This window comes from Pristiophorus japonicus, chromosome 2, assembly GCF_044704955.1.
Source record: "Pristiophorus japonicus isolate sPriJap1 chromosome 2, sPriJap1.hap1, whole genome shotgun sequence".
NCBI classification, from domain to species: domain Eukaryota; kingdom Metazoa; phylum Chordata; class Chondrichthyes; family Pristiophoridae; genus Pristiophorus; species Pristiophorus japonicus.
In genome coordinates this window covers 135,131,145-135,150,208 of record NC_091978.1, presented here as the reverse complement: position 1 = coordinate 135,150,208, position 19,064 = coordinate 135,131,145, and the positions used below count along the sequence as shown (strand labels likewise).

At 41.5% G+C, this 19,064-nt stretch overlaps 1 protein-coding gene across 7 annotated transcripts in view; it reads left to right on the top strand.

Annotated features, from left to right (window-relative positions):
• The window catches only part of fat1a (FAT atypical cadherin 1a), a 227,293-nt gene that overhangs the window by 159,142 nt on the left and 49,087 nt on the right, over positions 1–19,064 (top strand). For all 7 annotated transcript variants that reach the window (XM_070869564.1, XM_070869585.1, XM_070869574.1 and 4 more), the window contains exons 11-15: positions 3,316–3,512; positions 7,250–7,403; positions 8,529–8,762; positions 17,073–17,462; positions 17,652–17,866. In XM_070869564.1, the coding sequence (XP_070725665.1) occupies positions 3,316–3,512; positions 7,250–7,403; positions 8,529–8,762; positions 17,073–17,462; positions 17,652–17,866 (1,190 nt within the window). The remainder of the gene's footprint in view (positions 1–3,315; positions 3,513–7,249; positions 7,404–8,528; positions 8,763–17,072; positions 17,463–17,651; positions 17,867–19,064) is intronic.

Sequence of the window (19,064 nt, the reverse complement as noted above, 5' to 3'; positions counted from 1 at the left end):
AGTGAATTGACAAGTTGCTTTTTCTGTAATCAGATTTGGAAAATAGGCATACCTAAATTCATATATTTGAATGTATAATGTGTCCGAAACTACTACTGAACTATTGCTTGGAAGCTGCCTGCTTCAGCAATACAAAGCTCAGCAGACATCTTCACTTAACATTAACATTGGACAGAATTTGGTGAATCTACAGCGTATGCCATTATTATGGTGAAGAAATTCCAGGAAATTATGACTGTTCCATCTAATGAACTAACCAGACCCTCAGGCAAATCAGCTTTTTCTAATTTGAATTTGTGCTTTTTTTCTGCCTGTCAGTTCAACCTTCAAACATCTGTTTTAAACACTTCCTGGCCCAAGTAGCATCACATTGCAATGGGTTTTTATTTTGGCCATTGGCCGCGGCGATCCCAATCCGGCACTCTGCTCGTCGAGGCATACTCTTAATTCCTTTTTCAGCAACTTGTGTTGTAAATTTTTTCACTGGAAAATCAGGAAGCACAGCTGTCTAATTTATGGCATTCTGTAACTTCTCGGCCATTATGTTGAATAATGGTAAAACTTGTTAATTTTATTATTTGTGACATTAAAAGAATGCTCAAAATCTTTCTTTATTAAATGTCAGTTTAGTTCAAGTAAACTGGAAACTTGGCAAAATCCCATCTTTACAGGAAGATCTGTATACCTGTTTAGTTTTATTATTTGAATTGCTCCTTCCATCAACCCTGTTTCTCCACGAGCCATTTTTGTGATTGTTGGATAATTTTCTAGTTTAGTATTTGGTTAACAATGCACCTTCTTTCATATGTTAGATTTTCCAGTAAATTGTTGCCAAAATGATGGACTGACATATGGCCATAGAAGTGCTTAGTATTAAGACCATTAACCTCATCACCAGTTTGGAAACATGTTTTGTGTACATTGCTATGGATACTGTTTTGAATAATGCAAAATCATTTTTGTTCCACTGGTATCCATTTGATATTAAATTCTACGTGGCCGAAATTGCCACATTCTATAAGGCTTCTGGCCGCCTGAAACTGGTGGCAACGGGTCGGTGCGGAGGGATTGCCATTTTGAAAATTGCCCTTCCTCGGTTTTGGAGCAGTGTCCTGGACCGCCCCACCCGATTTCCCGCCATGAAATTGCCCCTTTCCCGGAATTGCCCAGCAGGAGCGTCGGTAGTACATTCTCTGCAGCTTGGCGACACAGCCTCTCTTAAAAGGGAAGTGGTGCTGCCGGTGACGGCAAGTTAATTTTTTTTGTCGGCCAACTACCTGGCCGTGCCGTCAATTGTGGCCGCGGGTTCGGTCAGGCAGCCTGGCATCCCTCTTGGGTGCCAGGCTGCTGGTCTGCTCGAAACCCTCCCTCGTGGCCCAGTGTTTGTCACTAAAGTGGCAGCTGCAGAGTTCGGAGCAGCTGCCCCCTTTAACTAAAGGGGAGAGATGCTGATATCATCAGCGCAGCGATGATGGCTGGTCGGTGTTGTGGACCCGCTGCAAGGGCACTTTCGGCCCGCACATGACTGGAATACTGCACCGAGGCAAAAAAAATTCCAAGTGCTGAATTTCTCTGATATCTCATGGGGCGGAGAAAACCTTTCAAAAATGGTAGATGCGCCCAGTTTGGGGTAGGGCTCAATTTCGGCCCCTATGTTTATATTGAGCAGAGGTATTTTTATATTTAGCTGGTAAGTTAAATTGGATTGATGTAAAGGTTAGCATGTTAACCTTTTCTGATTACTTACTGGATTTCGCTTATTGGAGTTCTCCCAATAGCAAGTACGTTATTGAGACAGAGATAAAGTGTAGGTCGAGTTTCTGATCAATTGTAATTGATTTGATGGGAGGCAAGGTTAATTTGCATGGGCAGTAATGTGTTAGTAATTACACCATGTACAAAGATCTGTGTCTCTTACTGCAAAATATTTGTCCAGATAAAATTATTGAATTTGGCATCCTTTTTCATGGTGTAGCTTCTCAGTTTAAATAATCCTATGCTACAATTGATTTTATTGTTACTGGCCCCATCCCACAATGAAAATGTGCTTTGTTTTTAGTCTCTACAGAGATAATAGTTAGAATCTAAAATTCGGGAACCGCTACCAGACAGTGTTACGCACTGCTTTATATTAAAATAAAAATGGAAGGTTAAATCTAGTAAGAAATTATTGATTTAATGTCGCCTCTAGCAAGCCAAAGCACATTTTGGGCAGTAGAAATGATTGCCTTTTCTAATTACTTTATTGGATTTTGCATATTGGACCTTTTCCATGGCAAGTAGATAAAGGTGCCATTAAATGCAGCACTTGGCCAGACACACCGGATGCCCATGCTTGATTGCCACTCTGTGCTAAGGCAACTGATCTCGGATAGGGCATCAATTATCATCTTGCGTTTTTGAGCTAGAAAGGTGAAATTTAATCATGGGTTTAACTACTGTATCCTCTTGCCGATTAGAAAGTGCATGTGTTCACGTGTTTGGCTATGAATCTCTTCAGTCAAATAGCCTGCTGAAATTCAATATTTAGCCTCACATACTGAGATGCTGGATGGCCATCAGAAGCCAGAAGCATTATCATCTCAAAATAAAGTTTTTAGTAGGCTCAGTTGCTGAAACAACCTCCTCTAAAACTCTGGTGGTATCCAACCAGATTGATTGCTGACAAATTTATGCAGCAGCAGATGCTACACAAATGTTTTCAGTATGGATCAAAATTTGTGCTTCGATTTTTATCAAATGAAATAAAAGTAGCAGTACAGACGAATGATTAAGCAATAGTTATTGCTGTGTTCTCCTTTGGATAGCACCCTCGCCTCTGAGTCGGTAGGGTGTGGATTCAAGTCCATCTCCAGACTTGAGCACAAAAATCTAGGCTGACATACCAATGCAGTACTGAGGGAATGCAGTACTGAGGGAGTGCTGCACTGTCAGGGGTGCCGTCTTTCAGATGAGCCGTTGAACTGAGGCCCCGGCTGCCCCATCAGGTGGACGTAAAAGATCCCAAGGCACTATTTTGAAGAAGAGCAGGGGAGTTCTTCCCAGTGTCCTGGCCAATATTTAATCCCTCAATCAACATCAGGAAAACAGATTGTCTGGTCATTATCATATTGCTGTTTGTGGAAGCTTGCTGTGTGCAAGTTGGCTGCTGTGTTTCCTACATTACAACAGTGACTACACTTCAGAAAGTACTTCATTGGCTGTAAAGTGCTTTGGGACATGCGGTGGTCGTGAAAGGCGCTATAGAAATGCAAGTCTTTATCAATACGTTAGTATATCACTGCTCTTTAATACTAATTTTAAATTAATTTTCAGGAGGAGATTCTCTGGGACAATTTGCCATTGAGCACATCCAGAATGAATGGAAGGTTTATGTTAGGAAGCCTTTGGATAGAGAGAAGAAAGATCATTACCTTTTAAACATTACAGCTACTGATGGGTCTTTAGTGGCCAAAGCAATAGTAGAAGTTAAAGTTCTTGATGCAAATGATAACAGTCCTATTTGTGAAAAGGTAAGTGTTATACGGGTAGAAATTATTGTACAAATACTTAACATGTTTGCATTAAATTCCTTTCTCCATTATTTTAACTAAGGCTTTTAATACCTCTGTTAAAACAGCAGAGAGGAAAATTTTATGTAGTCACATTAAATGTTTGCACAATAGTTTCTTATTTCTTGAAGGTCTAAGAAGCATTGTAGAGTTACAAAGTATTTACAGCATAGAAACAGGCCATTCAACCCAACAGGCCCATGCCGTTGTTTATACTCCGCTCGAGCCTCCTCCCATCTCTTTTCATCTAACCCCATCAACATATCCTTCTATTCCTTTCCCCCTCTTGTGCTTATCTAGCTTCCCCTTGAATGCATCAATGCTATTCACCTCAACAACATCCTGTGCTGGCAAGTTTCACATTCTAACCATTTTCTGGGTGAAGAATTTTCTACTAAGTTTGCAGTACTAGATTATTTTTATTTTAAAAATGCATTCAGTGAATTCTTACTGCCTTTATAAGGTTCAGCTTTGTTATTTTGCGGATTATTGAAGGAAACTAGATAAAGTAAATTCAGTCTTTAAAAGGTTACAGGAGGATATCAAATCTGGCTAAGTGACATAAATCAGATGCATTAAGGAACTGGTGCTGCTCAGCTGTGAGTAATTCTGTAAACAAGATGCTGGATTGGATTCATAGAAAGTTAATGACACACATGACGAAAACAAACAAAACATCTTTCTCACACATTTACCCTCCACATACATTAAGATAGATGCATTACCCAGCGGGATAAACCACAGAGAGTGCAATTACAAGAGTCTTGCTCATTGTAGCATACCAACAGCTACATGATCCTTCTCTCCTTGATTCTGTTCTGAATGAGTCACAGCTCCAAACGAATGCGTGTGTTTTTTCCCCCCCATCGATAGCTGTGTTTCACTGAGCTTCTCCCAGTAGGAATAAGTTCTTGATTATCTCGTTCTGAATTAGTGGTCAATTTTAATCATAGCCACAGCTCTCAGCATTTTTATTAACTTTATATATTTGCATTGGCCAAGAAAATTAGCCAGGGATTTTATTGTTTTTATCTTGAAATATTTGTTTGAGCCGAATCAGTGCTTGGTATTAATCTATTTCTGTACTAAGAGGCAAAATTGAACTCACGACTTTCTTTTTCTGGTGTTAAATCGGGGTTAGAACTCCAAATTTTGCTTTGTAATCTGACGCGTCTGGACTACACTGGACGTCACATTAGCTCTGCCAATTTTTTGTCATCGCGGGTGAATAGGTGTTAAAAGTTTGTTAAATGTGCAAATCAGGGTCCAACTGCAGGATCCCAAATGTAAAATTCAGGGACAAATGAGCAGAGCGTACACCACATGCACTCTACCTAATCGTACCAAGTGTTGTGAAGCCTAGCGAGCAATCCTTGAGGGGACTGCTGGAGGTTGCTCAAAAAACAGCCAAAGACATTTCCAGATTTGACTTTTGTGAGCAGAAGAGAAGGAGGAGTGGCTCCTCACTCATAACCAACCGCTGGCTTATTTGAGGCACTCGGAATCACCTACTCCGCCCCCTCACCCAGACCCAACCTGCCCTCGGAACTGGGGTGCCCGTTGAGCTCCCACAGCAAGCTCGCCGGTAACATTTAAATGAGACCCGAAGCCAAATTTGGGGGATTTCCTGCAGTTGTGCCTCAGCTGGAGGTCTTGCAAATATTGGGGGTGGGGAGATGACCGCTGCTGCCGGATTCCAATGTCTGCAACAAGATTAAAGACCAGACCGCATCCCCAACTGCCACCGTACATTGGCCACCATTCAGAATCACAAATTGCATTAATAAGGGGCATAAGATACAAAACCCCTTGTTCCATTAAACTGCTGTTGTGCCCATTTAAAAACCCTCTGGCCTATGCCTGTGCCTAGCAATGTTGAATGCCTGTTCTATAAAATATCAGTTACGTCCACCATTACTGAGGTGATAAAGATAGGAGACACAAAGTACGATGTTACACCAAGACTAATGTCTCATTTAAATCTGTTTTACTATGCCAAGCCAAAGGGAAGGTCCCCTTAGGTCAAGAAATGCATGCATGCTATGTTCTATTATTATTCTGTTTTTCTGATCATTGATGAATCCCATACCTCAAGGACATGTACTCTTGCGTCTCAGAAGTAATTAAGAAAATGTGGTGCAAGGAAAGGGCCATTCAGCCTATTATTCCATTCCTTCCACTGTTTATGCTTTGTCGTCAACTTGAATCTTGTTCCTTACCTGGTATTTCTCCAGCTGTACATTAAGGGTGTTAACTAAGTATTCAGTTTTTTTTCTCTGCACATTTATTTCCCATATCCTTTACTCTTGGTGAAAGAAAATTCTCCTCATTTGTAGTTTCTCTTGAGGCTCCTTAAATTTATTCCTCTGTACAAAAATACACTACTCCATTTGCTTACAGATTAACTTTCTTCTACATTATCAGCTCTTCTCAGCATTTTAAAGGTCTCTCAATCTTCAATGAAAATAAGATCAGCTCTTATAATTTGTAGCGTTAAGTTTAATAATCATCCTTGGGATTCTTCTCTAATCCTGTCCCAATCCATCATGTATTTTAGAAGGTAGGTGCCCACAATTATACACCATATCCCAAATGTAACATTATGTATACAAGGCTAGAATTACCTTACTTCAATTTATGACCAAACATTCTTGAGATACAGTGTGTTACCTACTTAGCCTTGTTGAAATCAGCCTCACATTTCAACAAAAGGTCAACAAGCAACATAAATCCACACATGTTTGCAATTTCCTGTTCCATGTGGATTACTTTATATTGATCTGTGTCTGCTGTCCCCCAGCACATACACTTAAAGCACGTGAGCAGAATGTTATGGAGGTTAATATGAAAGGTTATCTTAGCATTGAGATTGTACAGTTATGTCAAATGATATTATTTCTTAATAGAGATATATATAGATTATATCTTGTGCCTGCATCCACTTGCTGTCAACTTATGCCATTTTAAATTAGCGTTCACATTTATAATAGAAACTGCTTATATAAATTTCTCATGCTGTAATTACACCCTCCCTCTAATCGATGCATTACAGTGCCATTACTGCCAGAAGGGTCTAATTGTAATGGGTCAGGTTTACATAAGCAGCTTGCATTAAAAATGTGGACATCAAAATTCATAATAAAAATATATAAAATAAGGCCAGAATGGATGACTTTAAAATAAGGGACTGAATTACATCAACATATGCATGGCCAATTACCCCCACTCTTCAATACCACTTGACCTAAAGCTTACACTTAATTTCAATTCTACATGTGCAATGCCGGGTGAGATCAACTTGTATTAAAATAGCCAGTGTGTTATAATAGATCTTTAGTGACATAAGACTGTACAGCTTTGTACCACTGCACCAGGGGCAGTTGACTGCTAATGGTGAATATTTGGTGGCAAGAGAGGCTAAAAAAGATAGACAGCACAATAGAAATAAATGAAAGGTGATGAGGTATAGTTGATTTAGTAGGATTTTAAAAGATTTTCACTGTTAACAATGGATCTATTAAATATGAGAAATGAGAGCAGCATCTTTCTTCCATGTCTCTGTTATCTGCCATTATTTCAAGTATTTTGGAGGGGAGTAGAACACAAGAACATAGGAACATAAGAATTAGGAGCAGGAATAGGCCTAGAAAATTGATCATTGCTCAAAGAAATATATTGTACATGATTTTTCTTTTTAGACACTATACACCGAGACCATTGCAGAGGATGTTCCATCTGTCAAACTAATCCTTGTGGTGTTTGCCAAAGATGCAGATATTCGTTCAAATGCAGAAATCACTTACACGCTCCATGGAACTGGTGCAGAGAAATTCAGACTAGATCCAGACACTGGTGAGAATATTCACACTCTTCTATTGTAATAAGATATAATAGCCCGGATTTTGCATTGGTAATGATGGCGAAACTGTCAATGTTCGCTGCCTCTGAAACTGACAGCAACTTCATGATTTATCACGTGCAGATAAACGCGGAAGTCCTGAAGTTGTGGTCAGTCAGTCACTGCTCTGCCACTGGTTACACTGTGGAACTCCTCATAGCCAGCAATCAATTGAAATTACACTGAAGCAGGAAAGCTTCCCCTATTACACTGGAACATTTCTATTAACCCTCACCCCCACCAAAAGAAAAGTAAATCCTTGTTGAAAAGAGTTATGATTGGGTTTTTAATGGCGTATTGCTTGCTAAACAGCGTTCCGGCTCTGGAAAACTAATTTTATATTTGTAGAATGTCAAATGTTACCATTAATATGAAGAAGAATCACATTTTTAAGTAATGTTTTAAAGTTTTAGATATTTCAGCTTCCACCTTAATCTTATGCGTCCCAATCTTTATTTTGGTCTCTGTAAAATTTTGAAAAAATATATTAGTCTGTGCATTTTACTTCCTGGTTTGCTGTCTGTGAGAATTCTTCAATGTGATTGGCTGCTAGCCAGCATGATGACATCACTACTGCTGGACGCTGGAGATTTGCTTGATTTGACACCAGATTCAAACAAAAGTTGGGCTAGCTGAAATTGACGCCACAGAGATCGCAAGATCTTTGTGGGTAGCATTCTTTGAGCCTACTCTTCGCCAGTGACCACATATTCCAGGCTAATACTTTTTTTTTAATGATCATTTGAGGGTGCATCCAAGCTTTGCAAGGATACATTTTTGTTATCACCGTTGAATTAATTTTTATTTCTGTAAATCTCAGTCTCCATGTTAATTACAATCATTTATAGAATGAAAGTATATGACAACATCTAAGCCAAAAACTTGGGTACAGTTAGGTATATATTATAAATTTGTTAAATGGTATGGCTTCCTCAAATAACTGGAGAATATAATGCGAAATAGCTTTTGAGTTCTAAAATCTATTGAAGGCCAAATTAATTTTAAATATTATTCATAAAATAAAACTTGTCATTTAATAAGCATTTCTGTAATTAACTTGTATTTTACTTGAATTTTAGGTGAATTGAAAACGTTAGCTCCCCTCGATCGCGAGCAGCAAGCAATTTATAACCTATTGATGAGAGCCACTGATGGTGGAGGTCGCTTCTGCCAGGCCGATGTTGTTATAATACTGGAGGATGTGAATGATAATGCACCAGAGTTTTCATCTGATCCATATACTGTATCAGTCTTTGAAAATACGGCTAATAAAACACTGCTGACAAGAGTTCAAGCCACTGATCCAGATACAGGTAAAATTTAGTCCAGTGGTTGTAAATAACCACTCTTGTGACAACATAGTCCTCAGAAACAAAGCAAATGTATAAGATGTTACCAGATGTACTTTACAATGAAAATCCCATTTAGAAATTAGGAAAATGCAACTTCCCAGTGTTGTAAATACAGTAACTAGAACTCCTGGCTCATTTCAGAAAATACAGCAATATGTGAGGAAATGATTTGTCAAACCAATTAATGTATTTTAAGTACTGCTTTAATACAGGAGTGACTTCCGGTAAATCTAAAGTGATTGCTTTTTTTTGTTGGGATGTGGCAAGGCTGCATTTATTACAAATCCATAGCCCTTGAATTGCTGCATTCCTGCACAGGAATTATATATCTCAAGTTTACAGATCACAATAAGTTAGGAGACACAGTAAGTTGTGTGGATGGGGGAGGAAGTTACAAAGGGACATAGAAAATTAAATAGGCAGATTGCATTCAATCATAAACGTTTACAGCACGGAAGGAGGCCGTTTCGGCCCATTGTGTCTGCACCGGCCAACAAGAGGCTATACAGCCTAATCCCACTTTCCAGCTCTGGCCCGTGGCCCTGTAAGTTACTTCAAGTGCACATTCAAGTACTTTTTAAATGTGGTGAGTGTTTCTGCCTATACCACCCTTTCAGGCAGTGAGATCCACACCCCCACAACCCTCTACATGAAGAAATTTCCCCTCAAGTCCTCTCTAAACCTTCGACCAATTACTAAATTTATGCCCCTAGTTATTGACCCTTCTGCTAAGCGAAATAGGCCCTTTCTATCCACTATATCTAGGCCCCTAATAATTTTATAAACCTCAATGAGGTCTCCCCTCAGCCTCCTCTGTTCCAAGGAAAACAAACCCAGCCTATCCAATCTATCCTCATAGCTAAGATTCTCCACTCCTGGCAACATCCTCGTAAATCTCCTCTGTACCCTCTCCATTGCCTTCCTGTAATGCGATGACCAGACCAAGTACTCCAGCTGTGGCCTAACCAGTGTTTTATTCAGTTCAAGCATAACGCCCCCTGATCTTATATGCTATGCCTCGGCCAGTAAAGGGAAGCTTTTCATATACCACCTTATAAGAACATAAGAAATAGAAGCAGAAGAAGGCCATACAGCTCCTCGAGCCTGCACCGCCATTTAATATGATCATGGCTGATCCGATCATGGACTCAGGTCCACTTCCCTGCCCGCTCTCGATAACCCCTTATTCCCTTATCGTTGAAGAAACTGTCTATTTCTGTCTTAAATTTATTCAGTGTCCCAGCTTCCACAGCTCTCTGAGGCAGCGAATTCCACAGATCCAAAACCCTCAGAAGAAATTTCTCCTCATCTCAGTTTTAAATGGGCGGCCCCTTATTCTAAGATTATGCCCCCTAGTTCTAGTCTCCCCCATCAGTGGAAACATCCTCTCTGCATCCACCTTGTCAAGCCCCCCTCAATCTTATACGTTTCGATAAGATCACCTCTCATTCTTCTGAATTCCAATGAGTAGAGGCCCAACCTACTCAACCTTTCCTCATACGTCAACCCCCTCATCTCTGGAATCAACCTTGTGAACCTTCTCTGAACTGCCTCCAAAGCAAGTTTATCCTTTCGTAAATATGTAAACCAAAACTGCACACAGTATTCCAGGTGTGACCTCACCAATACCCTGTACAACTGTAGTAAGACTTCTCTGCTTTTAAACTCCATCCCCTTTGCAATAAAGGCCAAGATTCCATTGGCCTTCCTGATCTTTTGCTGTACCTGTATACTAACCTTTTGTGTTTCATGCACAAGTATCCCCAGGTCCTGCTGTACTGCAGCACTTTGCAATCTTTCTCCATTTAAATAGTAACTTTGCTCTTTGATTTTTTTTCTGCCGAAGTGCATGACCTCACACTTTCCAACGTTATATTCCATCTGCCAAATTTTTGCCCACTCACTTAGCCTGTCTATGTCCTTTTGCAGATTTTGTGTGTCCTCCTCACACATTGCTTTTCCTCCTATCTTTGTATCATCGGCAAACTTGGCTACGTTACACTCAGTCCCTTCCTCCAAGTCGTTAATATAGATTATAAATAGTTGGGGTCCCAGCATTGATCCCTGCAGCACACCACTGGTTACTGATTGCCAACCCGAGAATGAACCATTTATCCCTACTCTGTTTTCTGTTAGTTAACCAATCCTCTATCCATGCTAATATATTACCCCAACCCCGTGAACTTTACCCCCAACCCCGTGCAGTAACCTTTTATGTGGCACCTTGTCAAATGCCTTCTGGAAGTCCAAATACACCACATCCACTGGTTCCCCTTTATCCACCCTGTTCATTACATCCTCAAAGAATTCTGGCAAATTTGTCAAACATGACTTCCCCTTCATAAATCCATGCTGATTCTGCCTGACCGAATTTTGCTTTTCCAAATGACCTGCCACTGCTTCTTTAATAATGGACTCTTCAACATCTTCACAACCACAGATGTTAGGCTAACTGGTCAAAGGGGAAATTTCTGCCCCCCCACCCTTCAGTTTTGTCAGGGGTGGAGGAGTCTCTGTTACCAGAAAACCATTGGCATCAGAATGGATGGGCCCCCTACTTTGAGTTTGTTTCCCGAGCTGAGTAAGTTGCAGCAGGTTTGGCATCCCAAGGCCCAAAGACAAGAGTACAATAGCCTACTGAGTGACAAGCTGTTGGGGGCCCCCTTTTTGAATTGTAACACTTGATATTGTTGATATTTATAACTGAGATTTACAATTTTATATTTTACATTTAAAGCAACATTATTTAATTTTTTTTAATGACAGTTTAACAAGGGAATCTCTATTATGACTAACAATTAACCAGAAATGTTACACTTCCTTACCAACGGTGTTATCTTCAGCTCACATAAGACTGACATTCTGATGTGTGACTCCTAAATTTTAGTGGAAATGCAGAAAGGGTTTCAATTGTGTCAGTGTAATTAAGTAAAAGATGAATTGTGGTAATGTTGTGTGCACGTATCAGCCACGCGGAGTGCTGAGGGAACAGTGAAGCCCAATAGCAATTACATGAATGCAACATAAATTGTTAAGCATGTGTTTCCCAGCACGATTAATTCAACAATGATTTTATCCATATTGTTAATTTTCTAGGGGCCCGAACTTGGTGGAAGCCGAGTTCCGCTAAGTGCCACCCAAAGGACTGCCGAGATACCTGACGGTACTTTGAGTGGGGGTTTCGTAAAAAAGTCCTTGAATGACCGCCCGGTGGCAAAAAACCCACATGCCATAAATCTGGGCGGCGGCGGACGGGAGCTCCCAATCTCGGCGGCAAATGCGATCCTCGCCAAAGTGCCGCAGAGGATTGAGTCGGGCCCAGGAAGGGGGGAGCACATAGTAATAAAAATTTTCACCAAAAAAAACCCACTGGAAGACATTCAGGGGACCCCATATACATAAATCGCTGAAAAAAATTAATAAAAGAAGTTCACTAACTTTTCTTTGTAGGTCTTCTTATTTACCGTTAGGGTTGAATCTGCCTTAGTGCAGCGGTCCTTCCCCCTGCTGCCACCGACTCCCACCCTCACTAATCTGGCAGCTCGGCAGGCAGGAGGGCACTTAACGCACCAGCGGGCGGTTCCCAGTGGTCCTCCCCTCCCGCCGGCAGGAGGTCTCCACGAAAATTGCACTGAGGGGAGACCGCCCAAAAAACTCGGCGGCAGTGGGTGGTAAGGCCACCAAGTTCGGACCCTAGGTTTTTTTTTTCAGTCAAGTTGAAGTGATTTCAGCGGTAGTTATTCTAAAAGGAATTTGACCATTTTAAAATACACTTTACGGTATTAGTTTATGAATAATCTTGTCAATCAAGCCTCTACATGCATCATTTAAATGATTTATCTTGATGGCATAACAGTTTATTAATAATGACATTTTCACCGTAGGCAGTCTCTCGGAATCGAGGAAGACTTGCTTCCATTCTTAGCATGAGTTCTTGGGTGGCTGTACAGTCCAATACGAGAACCACAGTCTGTCACAGGTGGGACAGATAGTCGCTGAGGGAAAGGGCGGGTGGGACAAGTTTTCTGCCTGCGTTTGATTTCTGCATGCTCTCGACGACGAGACTCGAGATGCTCAGCGCCTTCCCAGATGCACTTCCTCCACTTCGGGCGGTCTTTGACCAGGGACTCCCAGGTGTTGGCATGCAGATACTGCAGGCGGTGAAGAAGGCAAATGGTATGTTGGCCTTCATAACTAAGGGATTTGAGTATAGGAGCAGAGAGGTCTTACTGCAGTTGTACAGGGCCTTGGTGAGGCCTCACCTGGAATATTGTGTTCAGTTTTGGTCTCCTAATCTGAGGAAGGACATTCTTGCTATTGAGGGAGTGCAGCGAAGGTTCACCAGACTGATTCCCGGGATGGCAGGACTGACATATGAGGAGAGACTGGATCGACTGGGCCTGTATACACTGGAGTTTAGAAGAATGAGAGGGGATCTCATCGAAACATATAAAATTCTGACGGGATTGGACAGGTTAGACGCAGGAAGAATGACCCCGATGTTGGGGAAGTCCAGAACCAGGGGTCACAGTCTAAGGATAAGGGGATAAGCCATTTAGGACCAAGATGAGGAGAAACGTCTTCACTCAGAGAATTGTGAACGTGTGGAATTCTTTACCGCAGAGAGTTGTTGATGCCAGATCGTTAGATACATTCAAGAGGGAGTTAGATATGGCCCTTACGGCTAAAGGGATCAAGGGGTATGGAGAGAAAGCAGGAAAGGGGTACTGAGGTGAATGATCAGCCATGATCTTATTGAATGGTGGTGCAGGCTCGAAGGGCCGAATGGCCTACTTCTACATCTATTTTCTATGTCAGTGGGGATGTTGCACTTTATCAGGGAGGTGCGTCTGTCCTCCCAGGGGATCTGTAGGATCTTGCGGAGACATCATTGATATTTCTCCAGCGACTTAAGGTGTCTACTGTACATGGTCCATGTCTCTGAGCTGTACAGAAGGGTGGGTATTACAACAGCCCTGTAGACCATGAGCTTGGTGGCAGTTTTGATGGCCTGGTCTTCAAACACTCTCTTCCTCAGGCGGCCGAAGACTGCACTGGAGCCAGTGTTGAATCTCGTCGTTGATGCTTGCTCTTGTTGATAGAAGGCTCCCGAGATAAGGGAAGTGGTCTACATTGTCCAAGGCTGCGCCGTGGATCTTGATGACTGGAGGGCAGTGCTGTGCGGCGAGGACAGGCTAGTGGGGCACCTTTGTCTTGCTGATGTTTAGCGTAAGGCCCATGCTTTCGTACACATCAGTAAATACGTCGACTATGTCCTGGAGTTCAGTCTCGGTATGTGCGCAGAAGCAGGCGTCGTCCGTGTACTGTAGCTCGCGACCGAGGTTGGGGTGGTCTTGGACCTGGCCTGGAGACGACGAAGGTTGAACAGGTTCCCACTGGTTCTGTAGTTTAGTCCCATTCCAGCGGGGGAGCTTATCGATTGTGAGGTGGAGCATGGCAGCGAGGAAGATTGAGAAGAGGGTTGGGGTGATGACGCAGCCCTGCTTGACCCCGGCCCGGACGTGGATTGGGTCTGTGATGGATCTGTTAGTAAGGAACATGTCCTTCATGTCTTCGTGGAGCAGGCGGAAGATGGTGACAAACTTTTGGGGGCATCCGAAACAGAGGGGGACGCTCCATAGACCCTCGCAGTTGACAGTCAAAGGCCTTTGTAAGGTCGAAGAAGGCCATGTATAAGGGCTGGCGTTGCTCCGTGCATTTTTCCTGCAACTGTCTCGCTGCAAAACTCATGTCAGTTGTGCCCCGTAGGGGGCGAAATCCGCACTGTGACTCCGGGAGGAGCTCCTCGGCCACTAGCGACGACTTTCCCAGTGGCTGATAGCAGGGAAATTTCTCTGTAGTTGCCACAGTCGGACTTGTCCCCTTTTTAAAAAATGGTCACGATCACTGCATCTCTGAGATCTCCCGGCATGCTCTCCTCCCTCCAGATGAGAGAGATGAGGTTGTGTATTCGCGCCAGCAGTGCCTCTCCGCCATACTTCAGTGCCTCAGCAGGGATTCCATCCGCTCCCATAGCCTTGTTTTTAAGCTGCCTTATGGCTTTTTCTACCTCGTGCAGTGTTGGGGTCTCACTGAGGTGGTGGCGGGTCGCATTCTGGGATGGAGTCGAGAACACTCGAGCCAAAGGCAGAGTCTCGATTGAGGAGATCTTTGAAGTGCTGCTTCCAGCGGGCCCTGACTGACTCGGTGTTCTTTGAGTGTTTCCCCGTTCTTGGCCAGAAGTGGAGTGGGGCCTTGGGTGTTTGGCCCGTAGGTGGCCTTGACTGCGATGAAGAATCCTCGCATATCATGGCTGACGGCCAGCTGCTGTATCTGCTGTGCTTTCTCCATCCACCACCTGTTCTTTAGGTCCCGGGTTTTTTGTTGGACCACAGCCTTGAGCTGTCTGTAATGCTGTTTTGCTGCTACCGCGTTGGGTTGTTTAAGGCTCAGAAATGCCCTGCGATAGCAATCTATTAGATCTTGGATCTCCTGATCATTCTCATCAAACCAGTTCTGGTGTTTCCTTGTTCAGTGACCGAGCGTCTCTTTTCATGGGATTGGTTATGTAGGCCTGGAAGGCAGACCAAGCAGTGTGGACATTCTGCATCTCTGGGTCATCACGGCACACCAGGTTAGCCGTGAGGCGCTGGCTGTATAGGGCTCTCTTATCTGGGTCCTTAACTGTCCCTGCATTGGCTTTTTTGCGGCACTGCTTCTGCTGTCCCCTCTGCTTTGGGGCTATGTTAATATCGTTGATGGATCGGATTAGGCGGTGGTCCGTCCAGCAGTCGTCAGCTCCTGTCATGGTGCGAGTGATGTGCATATCCTTGCGATCCCTGGCTCAGATGATGACATAGTCGAGCAGGTGCCAGTGTTTGGAGCGAGGGTGTTGCCACGATGCCTTGTATTTGTCCCTCTGGCGGAACAAGGTGTTGGTGATGACGAGTTCATGTTCTAGACATTTTGTCAGGAATAGAGTACCACTGGAGTTGGCTTTCCCTACCCCCTCTCTGCCAATCACGCCTCCCCAGAGGGCTGTGTCCTTGCCGAGTCTGGCGTTGAAGTCACCGACCCTCATGGAATAATGAAATATAGCTTTAGGCTCACCAACCATGACATATAAATAAAGATTTTGGAGTATTTTCCCTAAGTCAGATAACAGATTTTTTGAACTAAACTATCATTGGTTTATTATGATAATTTAATAAAAGAATGTTCCTTTACCTTTAAATCATACCGTAGTCGTATACATATTAGTGAACAATTTACAATTCTGCCTTGTTCACCAGGATTTGATGTTCTGTGGTTCAAAGCAGTGTTGTCACTTTTGGCTCATAGATATAGTTATCTATAGAGGTTGAAGTTTGGATACCAACCAACACCAGTTAAGATTTTGTTGTGAAGTGTTACAGACTTTATACTTAAAAAAAAAAAAAGCTCGAGAAGAAAAAAGTTGCGTATGAAACGTTATAATACATTTATCACCACTGAACCTTGATTTACCAGGATGGACCTACTAGGGTACATTTTCCAGTTGGACCTCTGATAATGCATTATGGGCCTGGTGTTAGAACCTGGCGGGGGAGGTAGAAGGCTTGAAAATCTTCTGTAAACAATCTGCTTACACAGATTGATGGGTAAAGGTGAAGGAATGAGCTACTCAAAGGTAAGTAGCCACCTATGGGGATAAAAATGTTGGTACCCTTTACAAAAAGGATGGAACAGTGACAGTTTATGCAGAACCAGTTGTATTCAAACTATTTATGGTCCATTGTGATTCTAGGTAAATAATATATATGAATTACTACAGAAGCGAGAATTCTCCAATATATGTGTTTCTGGTGTTTCTTTTGGAGAAATGTACAGCACAGTTCTAATAGTTTGCGAATACTACATTACAGATCTCTTTAATTTTATATTCTCCATTCAGGAATAAATAATGGAAAAAGAACTATAATGTACTATAGCACCTTTCATCTGATATGTTATATATAGTGATATATATATATATATATATATATATATATAATATATATCATATATCACTATATAAAAAGATGGTACGATTATGAATTGTATTATATTAAGGACCAAGTATTCCTAAACTTACACAAGATGCTCATTTTCTATTACTAAATTTATGGAGGTAATTTTATTGCTTCAGTAAACACAATTTGCTGGGAACATTTTGCTTTTTTTTTAATCAAAGTTCATGGGTAAAGTGATGACATTGATTAAACTTTTTTCTTTCTAATTTTCAAATTATAGGCTTGAATCGTAAGGTACTTTATTCACTTGTGGATTCTGCAGACGATCATTTCTCCGTTGATGAGTTATCTGGAATCATTAGTCTGGAGAAACCTTTAGATCGGGAACTCCAGGCTTCATACAGTCTTACCGTGAAGGTCACTGATCAAGGTGCTGTCAAACAACTATCATCTGTTTGTACAGTATTGGTTTCTGTGCTAGATATCAATGACAACCCGCCTGTGTTTGAACACAGAGAGTACCTAGTCACACTTTCTGAGGATATTCCTTTGGGAACTGAAGTTCTTCAAGTATTTGCAGCCAGCAGGGACATTGAGGCCAATGCAGAGATTACATATTCCATCATCAGTGGCAATGAACATGGAAAGTTCAGCATAGATGCAAATACAGGTATTTTTTTTATATATATAACAATTAAAGCTAAATTTGAAAACCATTTGCTCAGTAGAAATACATTGATTATTGTAGAGAATTCAGTAAATTAAAATTTGAAGGAAATTTTACATATTTTTTGGTCATTGGTATGATGTAAAAATTTTTCTTGTCTTTTCTATTGATTTGTCATTTTGTTTTCATAAGGTGCCATTTTTGTGCTTGAAAGCCTGGACTTTGAGACATCTCATGAATATTATTTGACAGTGGAAGTCACAGATGGTGGAACACCTTCACTTAATGATGTAGCAACAGTGAATATTAATGTGACAGACATCAATGACAACACTCCTAAATTTAGCCACAATGTATACATGGCAGTGATAAGTGAAGATGCGCCTCTGGGACAGCTGGTTGTTTCGGTATGTTCAAACACTCTTCACATTTTTATTCCTCATTTAAGAGTTAAGAATACTTTAATAACATAGAGCGAAGAAGACAGAAATCAAAAATCTGTGATTTTAAGAAGAAATGGCACAACTAAACTCAACCCTTTACTACTTTAATTCTCTCAGCATAGCATCTATTGTATTTTGAATAATCTCAATGTTTTTACCTCTATTCCAAATATTTATCACTCTGATTAATAAGATTTTGTTGAGATCTTTATTGAATTTACTTTTCACTATTCCTTTTTTATGTTCTCTGGTCCTGCCTTGTCAGCATGCTTTGAAGTAGTCGTCATGTTTTGTGAAGAACAAAACAAAATACATGCATTGGAAAGGATACAGTGACATGAGTGATCCCAAGCCCTAGGACACTTAGTTATAAACAGGGGCTCAAATGAATAATTATATTTTTGCTGGGGAAAACTGAGGGGAGACATGATGCAGGATGAGTCTGTGGATGAGATGGAATTAAACACACAATAATACACAAGCATCGAGCAAGACACGATTAGAACAGAAAATGTTTTTGCTGCAAGGTGATGGTGGCTTTGTGGAACAAACATCTGGGAAAAGGTTGTTGATTTGGGGTCAGTTGGCACCTTTAAAAAGGAGTTGTGTCGATGGTGAATGAGAAGTGGGATTGAGGCTTACAGAACTATCTAACCATTAAGTGTTGCTTAAAATAGTAGACCAACAAGTGGTGTAGGAGGGTAATTCATCATTGATTAATCAATCATGCACTCTGGGTGGAGCAGGCATAATAGACTAAATGACCGTTTCTCATTCAGAATTTTCTGATTTGTTCTGAGTACACAATTAACTGATGCAGTCATTTCCTGCCTAAACGCACAAGTTAATGCAGTTGGTGAGGTATTTCATTCTTGCATAGACATTTTGACATTGGCAAGTTAATGTGGGCAATCGGAAAGTGTAAAAACTGTCCACATTTTGGAATCAATTTAAACATTGCACTGCCATTTAAAAAAAACTCTTGGTGTCTCCGCTTACACTGTGGCAAGTTGGCATAGCGATATCCCCGCCCTGCTGTGATGGATGCCACAGTTGAAAAATAATGCAGACATCGACGAAAATGTGCCAATGAAGCTGACCCCATGATTTTTGGACAGGGTCAGGACACATCCATGGGGTGAGTGGATGTTTTGCTCTGCCC